This window comes from Helobdella robusta (assembly GCF_000326865.2).
Source record: "Helobdella robusta unplaced genomic scaffold HELROscaffold_20, whole genome shotgun sequence".
Lineage (NCBI taxonomy): Eukaryota > Metazoa > Annelida > Clitellata > Rhynchobdellida > Glossiphoniidae > Helobdella > Helobdella robusta.
In genome coordinates, this window is record NW_008704084.1 from 3029258 (window position 1) to 3046129 (window position 16872).

Sequence of the window (16872 nt, forward strand, 5' to 3'; positions counted from 1 at the left end):
AAAATGATCCTGCAAACTATTAGAATGTATTCGGGCACAAGTCCGAAAGCACTATATCCATCAAGCGCTGAAAAGTAGCGCCAGCGTTACATAACCCAAACGGCATTCGTCTGAACCTAAAAATGCCTTTGTTACAGACGAAAGCAGCTTCATCCCTATCATCTGGATGCATTTCTATTTGGTGATAAGATGATTTAAGATCCAGAGTAGAAAACCGCCGCGCACATGACATCGCGTCTAGACACATGTCTATTCTTGGAAGTGGGTACGCGTCCTTTACTGTTAGCAAATTTAATTTCTGGTAATCAATACAACATCGGTATGAGCCGTCTTTTTTCTTTACCAAGACAATGTTGGAGGACCAAGGCCCATGAGATGGCTCAATCACATCTTGCTCCAACATTTCGTCTACCTGTTCTGCGATAACTTTCTGGTGTGCCGGGGGATGACGTTTGAGTTGTTGCTTTATTGGCCGGGCATGCTCTGTGTTGATCTTATGATAAACCCCTTTTGCAACTCCAATTTCTGTACCTGTATCACTAAATATATCCTGAAAATTATTTAATAATTCAGATAATTCATGCCTTCCTTCTTCGGGGGCATTCTTGGTCAATTCGTCAATTATAGTTTTGACGTTAACTAGATTCTTCTGCAGCGGTTGTTGATCCAACTTGTTTTCCACCATGGCCCATGAAAGATCGGCCAACCGCGTTCCCTGTTTAATCAACCTTGGTTTGTCGTTTACGTTTAATATTCTGACACATTGACCCTCGTATTTTATCGGAAGCAACGTCCTAGCAACAAATACACCCGACGTCACTTGCCCTGCCTCAGAACATGCGCAATCTGTCAATGTTAATTTGGATGGCTGGCGTACCACCAATTTCGTTGGTACATCTATTTCAGCTCGTGCCGGAATTTGCACTTTCACACTGGAGTAGATTTGGCACAATCGCCTCTTTGACAATTTTTTAGTGACCAACTTCACTATTCTATTTTCCATGAGACTTTATTATTTACTAGCTAATCTAAACCCAAGATAATTTCTAACACGTGGTCTGATACCAAAACTGAAGCTAGCTTAGAAAATCCACCAACCTTTATCCACAGTCTCATTTCCCCCTTCATTGGAATTTCTGTATTGTTAGCGGTTTTCAGCGAACTTTTGGTAGGTGTGACCCTCGCGACGTCAACAATTGAGGACAGGATGATGGATACGCTGCTTTCGCTATCCAACAAACCCAATCTTTTTTGCCATTTACCAAAATCGGCAGATATAAAGTTTGATCATCATTTTCATTAGATTTGTTCACGCGTTGGGATTGTTTATTTGACTTTTCTTTCTCCGGACATTCCCTTTTGAAATGGCCTGATTTTCCGCACCTGTAACAATTATTCTGACCCTTTTGATTGCTTGACTGAAACTTGTTTGGTATATTTTTTTGAGGGTATTGGGAGATGAAGTGTCCTGGTTTTCCACAGCCAAAACACACCTTTTCACTCCTGATCCGAGGGACAGCTGACTGTACCTCATGGTCTTGAATAACGTCAACCGATTGACGAAGTGCGTTTATTTGCCGCTCCACTACCTTCATCCTGTTTTCTGTTGTATCCTGCATGTTCCTAACCTGTGGGGTAAACCTGTAGGATGAATTAACTAAGTTTTTTTGAGACTTTCAAGGCTCTGTGCGATTCTTAACGAATCATCAATATTTTTTGGTTCCCTTTATCTAACTTTCAGTTCTAAATCAGCGTCATATAAAAAAAATCTCTTGTTAAATGTACCGCCAACTTTGACTGTTAGCCCGGGGGTAAGCTAACGACACTAACTTTTTTACCGTTTGTGATAATTCACGAAGCGACTCACCTGGTTTGCGTCGAAGAATCTGCAACTCATATCTATACGACTCTTCGTGACCACTCGTTCCATAACGGTTTTCTAGCTTTGTTACTAATTCTTGATAACCTAGTCCCGCTTAGTCCCAAAAAACTTCAGCAGCTTCACTTGTCAACGAACATGACAGATACGTTTCCATGTCGTCCATACTCCATTGGTTATACATAGCACATATCTCGAACTTCTTAGGAAAAGTTTTGAGACACCCCGTGCCATCAAATTTGTCTGGTTTTAATAGCTCATGATCTCGGACCAACCTGTGATGTTTGGTGGTATTTACACTCGGCTGACAATGCAGTGATTCCCCGTGGTTGTCGAACGTAGGACTGTGTTTGACTTTTTCATCCTCCTGAACCATTTTACACCTATTCCTGGAATTTGAATTGAAACATTATTACGTTTACGAATAACAGAGAACCTTTGTGCTGGCGTAGGCTTATAAACTGGTAAAACTTGTTCTGCCGCGAATTTCGCAGACTTGAAACTGAAAATTTTTTGTGCGTCGTTAAACCCATTATCTGAAAATCCTGGAGAAGTTTTACAAACAACTGCCTTCGGTACTGACTGTTGACCTACCTGATACTTAAAATCTAAAATATTTTTCGGTAGAACCAGCCCTGTCACCTAAAAAATTTGGGAAAGTTTCGTTACGGCTCCTATCGTGCTGTCACCTAAAAATTTGGAATTAGGAATTTCATTTCAGTCACTGCCATGCCTGTCACCTTTGGAGTTTTGGAGAAACAATTTTAATTCTATCTGTGATATACTCGCCACCTAAAAATTGACAAGGGTAATCACCTACCGTGACTCCTGCTGTACCTGTCACCTAAAACTTTTGAAGAAGAGGCCCCACGTTGGACGCCAATTGTGAACTTTTGCCGCTCGGCAAAATTTTTCCTTTGCTCGAATATCAACAACCGCCGCCGCCAGCCTAGGCAGTCTCGCTTCTGGCCGGGACTCGCCTCTTCACAACTTTTTATTTCCGGGTCGTAAAATACGGGCCAGGCAGAAAAATTATCGCGCCCTGCTAGCTGGTCGGTTAATCCGGCCCTATCAACCGCTAGCAAGTCTTCTTCAAACATGTTTTGGTTTTTAAAAGTGACAAATAAAATCTAACTGAAATAATTCTATTAATAAACAAAAATTAAACAAACAAAATAATATTGACTTATAATATTCTTTAAATCAAATGTTTTTAAAGTCAACGACAGAACTAAATTAAATATTTTTAGTAAACGAAAAATATTTTTACCAGCCGTAATAATGAATGAAATTCCAAAACAAGAAACGCCAGAGCAACCAAACATGCAGGAACCGATCGACCAATTACCAACCACAATAAACCCAAAAACTTATTCAAAACACTAATCCAAAACACTAACTGTAAACACTAACTTTCCCCTTTTTTTCTTTTAACAATTGTCCAAAACGCTTATATACTAAAATTCTAAACAAACTGAGAAAACATTCATTCTCAAACATTATTTAATTAATACCATCTTCTACCAGCCTGCACACAAAACCAATTCATACGACATTCGACCAACCTGTCCACCTGACTACTTCATACAACATGCTCGCCAACATACACACTTGCGCCATTCATTCTACATGCGCGCCAAAAATAACTTCACACTTTCATATGGGTAGAATAGTCTACTGGTATTGATGCATACCTATTTCTGTTGTGCAACAATACTGCCTTCAAACTAGTTTTTGACGAGTCAATGAACAGTCGCCATTCTTCACCATGTATATGTTTAATTCCAAGACTCGACATAAGACCATCCACATTTGTACAGTAGCAAATATTATCACTCATTTCAAAGTATTGAGCAAGAGTTTTGCCTGTGACAAAAATTCGCTGTTGCTGTACCAGGTGCAAGTAAGTTAAATTCTTTCAAACGTGAACCAAGCAGCTCTGCTTGCGCTTTTGTCAGTGCTAGATCTCTTACAAGATCACAAAGTTCAGCATAATTAATCAAATGATGTTCTTCTGTGGCAGGATTGTAGTCAGAGTGAATCACTTGCTGAGAACGATATATCCTTTTTTCATGTCTATCTTCATCAATTGTAAATGATGCAGGCGTTTGTGGTATTGGGCAAGCCGCAGGATCATGTGGAATTGGTTTTGAAGCAGACAGAACGTTTTGGTATTTAACGCATAAACGATTCTTGTGTTTAATTTCACTGATCTTTGCCAAACAAAAATAACAATCTGTTAAGTGATTGCTTTGTTCCCGCCATATCATAGGAACTCCAAATGTCATGTGATTGTTTTTCTTTGCATTCCTGATCCAACCACGCAGGCTGCATGAGCTAGTCAAACAAATAAACTTTGGAGCCCAAGACTCACCACTATCTACCTTTGAATATATATATATATATATATATATATATATATATATATATACATATATATATATATATATATATTAATAGAAAATTGTTATATAATTTATATATACATATACAGGGGTTATAGAAATACACTAATAACAATAAATAAAACAGTTAATAAATTGACCATGTATTAGCCCACAACTTTCTTCTTTACGCAAACTAAATATATAAATTTGACAATATCTCAGCAATTTGACGTGATAGAGCAAATCGGTTTTCAAATTTGAAATCAACGTAAAAAACTGCTTAAAAACAGTCAATTTCATATAAGATATCTACAACTTGTTTTTTAGTGTGATATAGCGCAATTGGATCATTCCCGCGATTATAACATTACCCCTACCTTAGCCTGTAAGCCCTATCATAGGCGTTACTTCGTTAACAATATTAAGGATTATGTTAATGCTGAAAGTAACATACATTTTAATAGGGCATTAAATAATTGTGATGATGATTAAATGCCATTATTATTTATAATGTTGATTATTTAAATAACAATATGATTATTATTAATATTAATAATCGGCATTATTAACTAATGTTCTTTTTAAGGTCCACACTATCATCCATTTTGGCAAATGTAAAAGAAATTAAGAACCCCTACATATGCTCTTTAAACTTTATAAAAGGTTATTTTTTTTATGAGCGCTTTTGGCTTGATGTTAAAATTGTAAATTATTAATAAACAATCTTACTGCGTCTTCTCAGATTAGTTAGAATTTAATAATTTAACACTATACCTCACCCAAACACGTAATGTCTGACTGAACCGTAGCTGCAGTTATTTCCTCGTTCTCTCGAATAGATTTTTCAAGCTTTTGATCTTATTCATATGTTCATGCGTCAAGCCATTTCAACTTTTGCATCTATCACGTCCGCCAACTTATCAATCTCCTCTCCATTTGTTAAATTTTTTCAACACTTAAATTTTTTTTTATGTTAACTTTTAACTAACTTCTATTAATTTTAAACGTTAGTTTAAGGCGTGTTTCAACTTTTAGTAATAAACTGTTTTTCTGCTTTCCTATGATAGAATGTGCAAATTTTTCATCTTCAGACAAGAATAAATGTGTTTTATTAATTATAAAATATTTTAATAGTAATTTTTAAAAAATTCTATCTTGGTGAACCCTTACGAGCATTTAAATATTTAAGAGGTATCTAATAAATTTAATAATAATATAATGTTATTCATTATATCTACTCTATATTTTCTAATTGTATAGTTGTACAAAATCCTCTCTTATTATCTCTTTCTGTTTTTTTCTTAACATTTTTTCACACTCTTTAGCCCTATCGTATCACGGTCTTAGAAAAACAGCCCCGTCGTTAATGTATTACGTGTTATGGATAATGTGAAATTTTGGATCTCATCAGAGCTTATTTTTGTAAACAGTAGTTGGTCACAGATCAATCAATCTTCGATTTGCGTCCAGAGACCCGGTTTCCCGAGGTAGGACGTTGTTTTCTTTGCCATCAACTTTTTGTGCCAAATTAGACGATCAGTTGTATCCATTTCATTTAAATTTAGAGCTTTCATGTCTTGCTCGATTGTTTGCGACCAGGACTTCTTTGGACGGCCTTTTGGACGTGTGCCAGGAACTTCAACATCTGCAAAAGAAGTTATGGCACTGCTTCCACTTCGTTTGACATGACCAAACCACCGCAGACGGTGTTGCCGGCATTCGTCCTTTATATCATCTAAACCAGCACGACACAGGATTTCGGTAGATTTGATTTGGTCCTTCAGACTAATTCGTTGCATCCATTGGAGCATTTTCATGTCAGTTCGTTGAAGTTGTTGTTCCAGTTTGGTTGTCATTGGCCATGTTTCTGCACCATATAACAAGACCGGACGTATCACAGATTTCTTAAGTCTTGATCGTAGTGGTAGTGGGATGTCACGCCGCATCAATATAGAGGCAAGGAGATGCCATTTATTCCAGGCTGCACGTATGCGTGCTCGAACGGCAACTTCAGCTGTTCCAGTACAATCCAGGACATCCCCTAGATATTGAAACGATGTAACTTTCTCTACCTTAATAACTTCAAAAACAGTGCTATTTCGAATTTGTTGTTGTGGATTGATGCAAGCAGGACAAACAAAATTGGACACTTTAGATAAAGTACCAATTATTTTTGAACAACGTTTGTGACACCACTGGTTACACTGCTAACACTGATTGAATTGTTACCTACACCAGCTTTACAAACTGAAGAGGGCCATCATCCAGTAGCTGTGGATTGGATAGGTTCACCAGTGTTCATTGCTTTGGTTTTGCTGATGTTGACTTTGAATCCATGATCGGCGAGTCTGTTGTTCCAATCTTCAAACATCTGTGCTGCATTTTGCTCAGACGTGGCTGTTAAAACAATATCATCAGCATATATTAGATTACAAATGTCACTAGTGCGTATCGGTTTTGTGATTTCTTCCATCACAGTTATAATTAACAGTGGACTGAGAATCGAGCCTTGGTGAACTCCAACGCCGATGTCAAATGCATCTGTGTTTCCAACCGTTGTGCTGACAAGAGTCTTAGTATTCGTATACATTTCCATCACAAGTCGAACAAGATATTCTGGAATGAGTTGTCGACGTAGACTCCACCTGATTGCTTCACGGAGAACTCGATCAAATGCTTTTTCAATGTCTACAAAAATGTGTGATAGTTGTTGATGCTTTGCGAGGTACTTCTCTTGCAGTTGCTGAAGGATGTGAATTGCATCAATTGTTGATTTCCCCGGTAAGAAACCAAATTGATAATTTCCGATTGTGATGCACGACGTTAATCTTCTCTCAATGATTTTCTCGACAATTTTCAGGGAATGTTCTAACAGACGTATACCCCGATATGATGAACAGTTCAATGGATCACCTTTGCCTTTGTATAGCAGGACTGTCATGCTATAGTTCCATTCAGTCGGCATTGAGCAATTTCTCCAGATTTCACGACAAAGTTGTAGTAAGGTTTGGTTACCTGCAGTACCAGATGCTTTGATAATGTCATTTGTGAGTCCAGAGGGCCCTGCTGCCTTTCCATCCTTCATAGCTTTCAGAGCTTCTGTAAGCTTCTCTACAGTGATGTCTGGAATCGGACCTTCGATGGGTGGAGCGTCAAAGTTAACATTGATTGGATTTGTTTCGTTTAACAGACGGTTGAAGTATTCTCTCCACTGTAGCTTGATCTCATCTTGTTCAAGAACCATCTCATTTTTTGTCATTTTTAATACATGAGGCACCAACTATGTCTTTTTTCGTGCGCTTTGCTTGTTTTGCTATACGATACAGAGATTTCATTTGTTCACCTTTGCTTTTAGTGAGCCTTTCTCTGCACTGATCTGTCCGAACCAGTGCAACTTGACGTCTTGCATAGTTGTTCTTCACACGGAAAATTTTATGGTCATCAACAGACTTTGATTTTTGCCATTGTCTGTATGCAACTTTCTTTTCAGCAATTGCATTTTGTACACTGTCATTCCACCACCAAGTGTCACGTTCATGCTGACGTTTTGTACCAATTTTCCCACAAACTGTAGTTGCAGCGTTCATCAAAACTGTTTTGTATGTACTCCAATCTGTACTGGCTTGCGATTGGTGGTCTAACTATATGGCGACAATCTGTTAAAATTTTTCTCGATGAATATTGCTTTTCAGCTTCCACGTTTTGATTCTCTGAGGCATTTGTTTAGACTTATGTTTTGACAGTTCGACAACCAGGTCTGCAACAAGGAGTCTATGTTGAGCGACACATGATTCGCCAGGTATAACTTTGACGTTTTTAAATAGCCTTCGGTGTTATTGCTTGACAGCGAAGAAATCAATTTGCGTGGCTGATGGTCCACTTTTGTATGTTATGAGATGTTCCAACCTCTTTCTAAAATATGTGGCCAGTAAACAAAACCCGTTACTTTCAGCAAACTCAAGAATGCAGTTGCCATCTTCATTCCGTTTTCCATAGCCAAAACCGCCATGTACGTTGTCAAAACCATCTGTTTTCTCTCCAACGTGGCCATTGAGATCGCCTCCAATCAGGATTGTTTCAGATTTTGGTATTGTTGAGATGGTGTCAGAGAATGCAGTCCAAAAGTCATTTTTCATTTCTTCTGATTTGCCTGTTTGTGGTGCATATGCAGAAAAAATAATCATTGTTTGCTTTTCTATGCGAAGCTTGATCCACATAAGACGTGAATTAATCCTTTTAATATCCAGTACTTCTTGGGCTAGCGGTTCTCTGACAAAAATTCCAACACCATTTTTGGCCGTCTTTTGACCATTTCAGAATAGTTTATATTTTTCTTTGTCTGAGTTGACATGACAAACACCATTTGATTTTCATCGGGTTTCCTTCTACGCTCGAGCATTTCTGCGATTTCCATGCTGCGGCCAGTCAGTGATCCAACATTGAGCATTCCAAGTAAAAGTACCAGAGAGGGGCCATTCTGAATTTTTCTGCAACATCCCTCCGCTATTGCATACTTCTCAGGGATTCTTTGCACCCCTTGACCACTTACGGCCTGCTGGGGACTAGGGGCCGTTGTTTTTCTTTGTGATGGCATAAGAGTAAGTTGGGGAAAAGTTTTCACATCCGGGCACCCATCCTGACAACAACCACCAGTTTTAAGCGGTGGTGGACCTTGCTTTTCGCTCAAAAGCACGCAAGGCAGTGTGGATGCACACCATCAATCCTGGGCATGACATAAATCATAGTAGTTACAATGAAATTTTTAAAATAAATTTCAATAAATTATTAATTTGATGAATAATTATAAAACCCAAAGTTAAAATTCTTTTGACATCTGAACTTTTACAATATACAACCTTATATACAAAAATATTTTACATTCCACATTATACCAATAAAAGTTCTACTTTTCTTCTAAAAAAAATTGTTCTAAAAATCCTGAGACAGAAAAATTCATGCACAAGCCAGTAAATATAAAATTAATAGTATATATGTAAATCTGGGTGACAAATGAAAAAAAAATACCCACAACAAGGTGACTGTTGTCAGGACTTTTTCCACTATAGAGCATTGTCAATGGCATCAGTCTAACTGGAGACTGATATGTTTTAATATTATATGATCTTTTTTTATAGCATTTACAAATAAACTGTAAAAAGAAAAATAATCACATAATGGAAAGATGGAAAGGTTGTGAATGTGATTTCTCTTTTTAAAGACTCTAGATGATCTAAAATAAATCAAAATTCAATACTGATTTTTCATCAATTCAAGAAAGAACAAAAATATTAAAATTTGACAATTAATTAGGTTTTTTTATATAAAAAGTCAACTAAAAAGATTAGATCTAATAATTTTAAATTTGATCTTTTTATATACATTATATAGATTATAATTATATATACACATAATTATAATATATTCTATTATATATATTATAGTCATAATGCAAGGTCCTATATATTATAATTATATAGGACCTTATCTAGTATATAACATAATATAATTTTATAATGATAATATAATATAAAAATATAAATAATTTCTAATAATATAAGAAGTCTACCACATTTTAAACATAAACTTCAAATCAAATCAAGCCACATTCAACTTGTTCACTGATCAGTCTACGTAATATTTTGTGACTTATTAGAATGGATCATCAACTTTTGTATAGTTCCTGGCCCGGATGCTAACATCGAACACCTTACAAAGAATAATTCAATCAGATGTTATCTATCACACAGAAGAGTGTGCAAAAATTCTGGTGAACTGTTTTGTTAACACAAAAATTGACTTCTGTAACTTTGTCTTCAAGTCCTTTAAGTCTGCTGGGAGGTTGATTGCTAAAGTTTCAGAATTTCCGACTTATTATGTATCTAGAAGGAACTTTATTGGATATCGAAGCAAAACAAAATTTGATTGAAAGACTGAGCTATGTTGGAATTTTGATATTGCACTTGTGTTCATTTAGTCATTTAAATAGAATAAATAATTTATAGCAAACAATTATTTTTAAATTTAGTCTTAATTTTAGATATACAACTATAATTTTACAAGGTAATATTTATCTTGCTCTGTCAACAAAATCATGTTGGATGGACCAATTGAAAGCCTCTTATCACGCTCACGTCATTCAATTTTGCTACGCTCAATCGTGTAACGCGGTTAGATTATTTTTTTATTTTTTGTTTATAAATTGTTTTTTGTATTTATAACAAAAATGGAAAGTGTTGACATTTTTAAATTTCGATTTTTGTTTGCCTTTTTTAAATATTTAAGGTAATTTATAGAATAGGCTGTTCTTCTATTTTTCAATTGAGGGCTAAACAATTACGAAATCTTTAAAATTCCGAGATATTTTTCGAGGTAGGATGTTTTCGACCAAGGGTTGGCTAATATTTTCTTCCGGGGTCACATGAGAATAATGTCTAATGGATTTGATTGTCTCTACGCATTTTTTCAAAAAAATCATTAAGTTATTTTCAAAAGTTCAACAGTGTTATCAATTTATATGCTTAAACGTTAGCACTGTTCCTGTATCATGTAAACATGCAGTAGTCATTTCACCTTTTAAAAAATAAATGTTGACATCTACGATATTAATAATAAATAATTACAGACCGGTATCAAACCTTCGTTTTGTATCAAAAGTAATTGAAAGATAGTCACTGAAGAGTTGTTGAAATATTTATTTTAGAACAGTTTGTTACCTTTTCATCAGTCAGGACGGGATACAGAGGATCATCTATCACTCGATAGAAACAATTCTGTTGCTTGTGTTCCCAATACTCTGCGAAACGATGGGCAATCAACGAGTATTGCTGCTTGCGAGACAGCTTTCGACTGTGTAGACATGATATTTTGTTCTTGCAATTTTATCAAAAGTTTGGTGCATATGCGGTTCAGATCGCATGTGTCTAATCGAACTCATCAAGTTTTATATGAAATACTTTGTCTAGAATACAACATATAAAGTGGGATGTTTTGCAAACGTCAGTTTTGGGTTCGATATTCGCCAAGTCACACTTTGGCACACGACACACAAATGATTATCATCCGCCCGCTAACTGAAGTTGATGACGTCGAAACCACATTCTGACGTTTTTTAACAAGAGTTATTGTTTGGATGGAAAACAATGCACTGAAACTTAATCAGAGTCTGAAAAAATTGTTTATCATAGGAACCTGGAAACAACCCTCCAGAACAAATGCATCTTCTCTATGCATTGAGGATGTTACAGTCAAGTTTTCTTCAAGCGCTTCAAGTCTGGGTGTCAATATTGATTTAAGGCTCACCTTGGAATAAAATATCTAATAATGGTATCAAGAACTTTATTTATTACAAAGTAGATTAACGAAGATAAAATTACAATTGGTAGAATAAAAAAGTTGAGTTACAAATCCTCAATTCTGAAAATGCAGTGATATTGTTGCATACACGACATGGGCGTTACATATGTCGATCGATTGAAAATTCAGTGCCGATGCATTGGTATTTTAAAAAATAAAATCGCCATCGGTAAATCACCGATGTAAAATTGGTTTTGAATGGTGTATCAGTATCGGTTAAGGATTTTAAAACACCATAATATGGCAAATTTTGTTTTATTAGTCAGTAGGAAAATATGAAATTGTGTTAAAGAAACGTTTAGATGCAGGTGAGCACAAGTTCAATGCATCACCACCGTCAGCAACCAAATAAAAATTTTTAAACATGGCATAAAGGTGCACGGTGCATACGTTTTTGTAAACAATTTTTAATACATAGGCTGCACGTAAAAACACGTGCTTGTGTATAATAAATGAAGTTATATCTACGTACACACTAGGGTGGTTCACATTTGAATGGGGAAAAAAATTTTTTGTCTGATTTGAGTGCACACCCTCTGAAAAGTTTCCATTGGGTCCTAAAAACTTACAAACCAAAAATAAGACAAATCAAATTAAATTTAGAGGTTGCTCATGCATCTCAAAATTATATAAAAATGTGATAATTCATTATTTCGAAACCAAATACAAATATAACTGGAAAAGTATCAAAAGTTGGTTACTTAATTCAAAACATAGATATTAGATATTTTAAAATGCATTATTATTATTAAATATTCTATGGTCACCATATTAGTTGTCTGCAAAAAGTAAAATAGGATAAATATCTGCATAATTTAACTGTGTCGATTTACTAGTTATTTGAGGTGATTTTGAAATACCGGTACTGTACATATTTAACTACGTATAAAATGGCTTCTAATTCAAACTGTGGTGCTCTTACAACACGCAGCATGACTAACATATGGCTGATTGGACAGTTACAAAGTGAACTTCCAGTAAATGTATTGCCTACAACAGGTGATGTCCTGAGAATGTTTTTTTATTATCATCAAGTAGAAAAGAAAACTGTGCCTGAAAGTGCAAAACTGTCGTCAGATAAGGTCATGGACATGTGGAACAAGGCTAGAATACCAACAACCTACCATACTCATGTTGTAGAAAAAGTAAAGTCGGTAGTTGATGACTACAAGCTAATAAAAAAGAACAAAAACAGACAAAGTGAAGCACAACGAGCACGAGAGAAGGAATCTGAAGAAAAGGAGCACATGCTGTTTGATATTGCTCACCAACACGCCATGCAGCTCATCCGAATTCAGGAAGATATAGAATTTCTTGAAGACCAGAGGGGCAGTCGACGAATGCAAATGAGTGGCATTGATAAAGACCTGACCAAGAAAGAAGAGCGCATAGAACAACGTAAATGCAAAGAAGAAGAGAGAAAAGAGCGAGAGCAGGAGCGGATGACAGAAAGTACCTCACTACATTTATCTAGTTCTGATGACAGTGATAGTGAACAGCAGGACACAGAGGACAACTATGAAATTGAAATTCTAGTGTACTACAAAAAGCAGATCAGTGAAGTAAAAGACAGTCTGCCAAGCAGTGCCAGCAAAAAAAACACGAACATTTGCAGGATATGTTGTCGTCGCCAGATGTTGCTTCAGCACTGGATAGAATAAACCTGTCAGATAAAAAGTTCACAGTATTAGCAGCAGCCATTGCACAAGCTAGTGGGCAAGACATCAGGGATACATCTCTGTCACGTTCCACAGTTCATCGTAAACGACAGCAACATCGATCAACCATTGACAGCAGTATTCGTCAACAATTTCAGGATCGTGACAGAAACCCCCTTCTGGTTCACTGGGATGGGAAGATCATGAATGATGATCCACACTCCAGAACTGATAGACTGGCTGTTGTTGTGACTGGCTGTAATGTGGAGAAAATCTTAGGAATTGTTAAAATTGCATCAAGCACTGCACTAACACAGGCCAATGCAACTTTTCAGTTGCTCAAATTATGGGACGTTAGTGAAGACATTATAGGCATGTGCTTTGATACTACTGCTGCCAATACTGGGACGTCAAGTGGAGCATGTGTTTTGCTGGAGAAACTGCTCCATAGAAATCTCTTGCACTTTGCTTGTCGTCATCATGTACATGAATTGATAATCGGTGAAGTTTTCACAGTTCTGTTTGGTCCAAGCCGTGGCCCCAACATTGGAATGTTTGAAAGATTTTGAGCCTACTGGCCAAATATAAATCAGTCAAACCACAAGCCACTTGATGATGACAGGATGAACCACTCATTGCTACAGATGATGCGGTCTGACATAGTACCATCTTTGACATGTTTTCTTTCAGCTGACAGCTCATACATCCCACGAGAGGATTACAAGGAGTTGGTTGAACTCTGTCTCTTAGTGCTGGGTTATCCAATGCAGACTGATGGCAAGTACCATTTCCGTGTTCCTGGAGCATATCACATGGCCAGATGGATGGCCAAAGTGATCTACTGTCTCAAAATGTATTTGTTCCGCAATGAATTCAAGCTAACAGCAACTGAAACAAAAAGTTTAACTGAATTCTGCCTATTTGCAACCCATATATATGTGCCAGCATGGATGTTGTGCCCAATACCCAGTGATGCACCAGTCAATGACCTGCAACTTCTGAGCAGAATTGAACAATACTCTGAAATCAACAAGAATGTAGCAAGTGCTGCCACTAAAAAGTTGAAGAATCATCTGTGGTATCTTGGTACAGAAATGGTTTGGCTGTCATTGTTCTTAAATAAGGTTGCAAATGCTGAGAAGCAGTTGATTGTGGAAGCAATGACTGCAGTAGATTCTGACTGGAGTGTGCGAGGTGTCAAATATCCTGCAACTGAACTGGAACAGGTGAAAAGCAAACCACTGCATGATCTGGTATCAGGTACATCTCGTGCTGCATTGTTATCACTTGGAATGGATGTTGCTATCTTGCGTGAAACTGAACCAGACTCATGGAATGATCTTCCTTTATTTTAAAAAGTAGCAAATGTTGTGAAGTCACTTAAGGTCGTTAATGACACTGCAGAACGCACTGTGGCACTCATGACAAATTTTAACCAGTCTATAACCAAAAATGAAACAGAACTGCAAAAACTGATACAGGTGGTGGAGGACAATCGAACACGTATTCCGGACTCATCTAAGCGCACATTAGCCAGTGCTCAAGCAGCTGCTGCTATGTTTTGAGTCTGACATACTATGAGTGATTAACAGAAAAACATAAACTGAGTACATTAATTGCCTCAAGTTAATTTCAGTTTCTCAATCAAAGATTAACAGTACTGAACTTTCGTTTGGCATAATCAAGTTGCCTTTACCTTGTGAGAACTGTTTGTTTAGTGTTGAATATTTTGTTATTTTGAGTATAAATTTGTAGAACTGTTAAATCTTACATGATTTTCACAAGAATGTTGTTCATTTTACTGCAAAATAAACATTAAACACAAAATTGTAGCACTGACCAATATTCGCTTATATGCTAAATATGGTGAAAAACTGAATGTCATTGAGCAACCTCTAAATATTGTCAGAATTGAATGAAATTTTGCACACATGCTAACTTTCAGCTAAGGAAAAAATATAGGGGGTGTGCACTTAAATATTAAAAAAAAATTTTTTTTGAACCACCCTAGTACACACCCATGAAAGTTAAGTTTTATAATGATGTTCCATTTATAAGTTCAAAATTTTGAAGTGTTAATGTTTGGTCACTAATTCAAATTAATTAAGATAGTAAGATAATATTTTATACATGCAGTAACATCAACTGTTTAATTTATGTTTATGGTACTGGGCATGACATAAAACTGCATCCACGCTGCCTTGCGTGCTTTTAAGCGAAAGGCTAGGCCCACCGCTTAAAACTGGTGGTTGTCGTCAGGATGGGTGTCCGGATGTAAAAACTTTTCCCCAAATTACTCTTATGCCATCACAAAGAAAAACAACGGTCCCTAGTCCCCAGCAGGCCTTAAGTGGTCAAGGGGTGCCAAGATACAACTGATCGTCTAATGTGGCGCAAAAATTTGTTGGCAAAGAAAACAACGTCCCACCTCGGGAAACCGGGTCTCTGGACGCAAAACGAAGATTGATTGATTGATAACATCAACAGGATGTCATTTTTATTTTTTATTCAGAAACGATCGGTATTCTCATCTAAAAAAATTGATTCCATTATCAGAGCATGCGTTTCTAGTAAGTTTTTTCTTTTTGTTTATTACTGTGTGATGTTTATCAACGCAAAAAATTTTTTTCAAAAATTTTTTACTTCACGTTAATCAAATTTCAATAGAATTGAAAACTATGTTGAATTTCTGTGCAATATTTTTTATCATTGATGTCGTAGTCATCAATGTGTGCATGCTACCTCGACATATTAATAGACGCACATTCTAGAACATTTTATCAGACATCAAGAACGCAACACTGCATGCCGAATATTTTTTTGAGATTTAATTGTCGATGTTAACGTTAAAGTTTTAAAATTGAACATTTTCACAAATAATGAAAGCAGATTTATTTGTATTTAGGAAATGTAAATGATGTGCTCAGCCATTCCCAGGAGTACGTGGAGGACAGCTTCTCCGAGTTTGTGTGCCTCATGAAGAGCAAAGGATGGGTGACAAGTCCTGTCATGCTAGGCGCCGATGAATGGCGATTTGACAGTTTGAATTGAATAAAAACAGTTTTTCATCGTTAGTTCGCATCATTAAAAATTTAAATGCTACTGATGGATGGATGGTTAGTGGTAGACGAAAAATGCCTATTCACAGACTTCTCGTAATGAAATCGTGGGTGTTTGGAAATCACTGTTTGAATATAATTTGCTGTTCGGGCTAATTGAATTGTGCCTTATAAATATATTTGATTGAATGGTTTATTGATCGATTAATAAGTTTAAAAAAAGGGCTATTATATCCATGGATATATCCATGATTACACCTTTCCTAGGTTCAGAGGAATCAACAACACCCGAACATCGTATATGAATACATGTTAAATGACGCATCACATACGAAGCATGGGATAGGCGGGGATCTTTTTGTCATATTCGTACCTGGTTACTACATACACTGCGAAACAGCACCTTAACCGCTCGACCATCACGACTGATTGATTGATTACATTGCCTTTGAAATTATCTCTTGTTTTCTTTTGACGAAAAGGTCGAAATGATATTTTGAGTCAACACAAACAAAAAATGAAGAATTCGATTCTTT

The 16872-nt window shown here is 36.4% G+C and overlaps 2 protein-coding genes across 2 annotated transcripts; one reads left to right on the forward strand and one right to left on the reverse strand.

Annotated features, from left to right (window-relative positions):
• Window positions 1-8303: 8303 nt before the first annotated feature.
• Window positions 8304-8576, reverse strand: HELRODRAFT_152677 (hypothetical protein; the record flags this gene model as incomplete). The annotated part of the gene is made up of 1 exon (XM_009018185.1): window positions 8304-8576. A coding segment is annotated over one exon (273 nt), but the record flags the coding sequence as incomplete, so codon positions are not given.
• A 3933-nt stretch (window positions 8577-12509) lies between these two features.
• Window positions 12510-16328, forward strand: HELRODRAFT_171475 (hypothetical protein; the record flags this gene model as incomplete). Its single annotated transcript, XM_009018186.1, has 5 exons — window positions 12510-13181; window positions 13235-13830; window positions 13900-14537; window positions 14637-14758; window positions 16167-16328. The coding sequence occupies 5 exons, from the start codon at window positions 12510-12512 to the stop codon at window positions 16326-16328; spliced, it is 2190 nt and encodes a 729-aa protein (XP_009016434.1).
• Window positions 16329-16872: the final 544 nt, after the last annotated feature.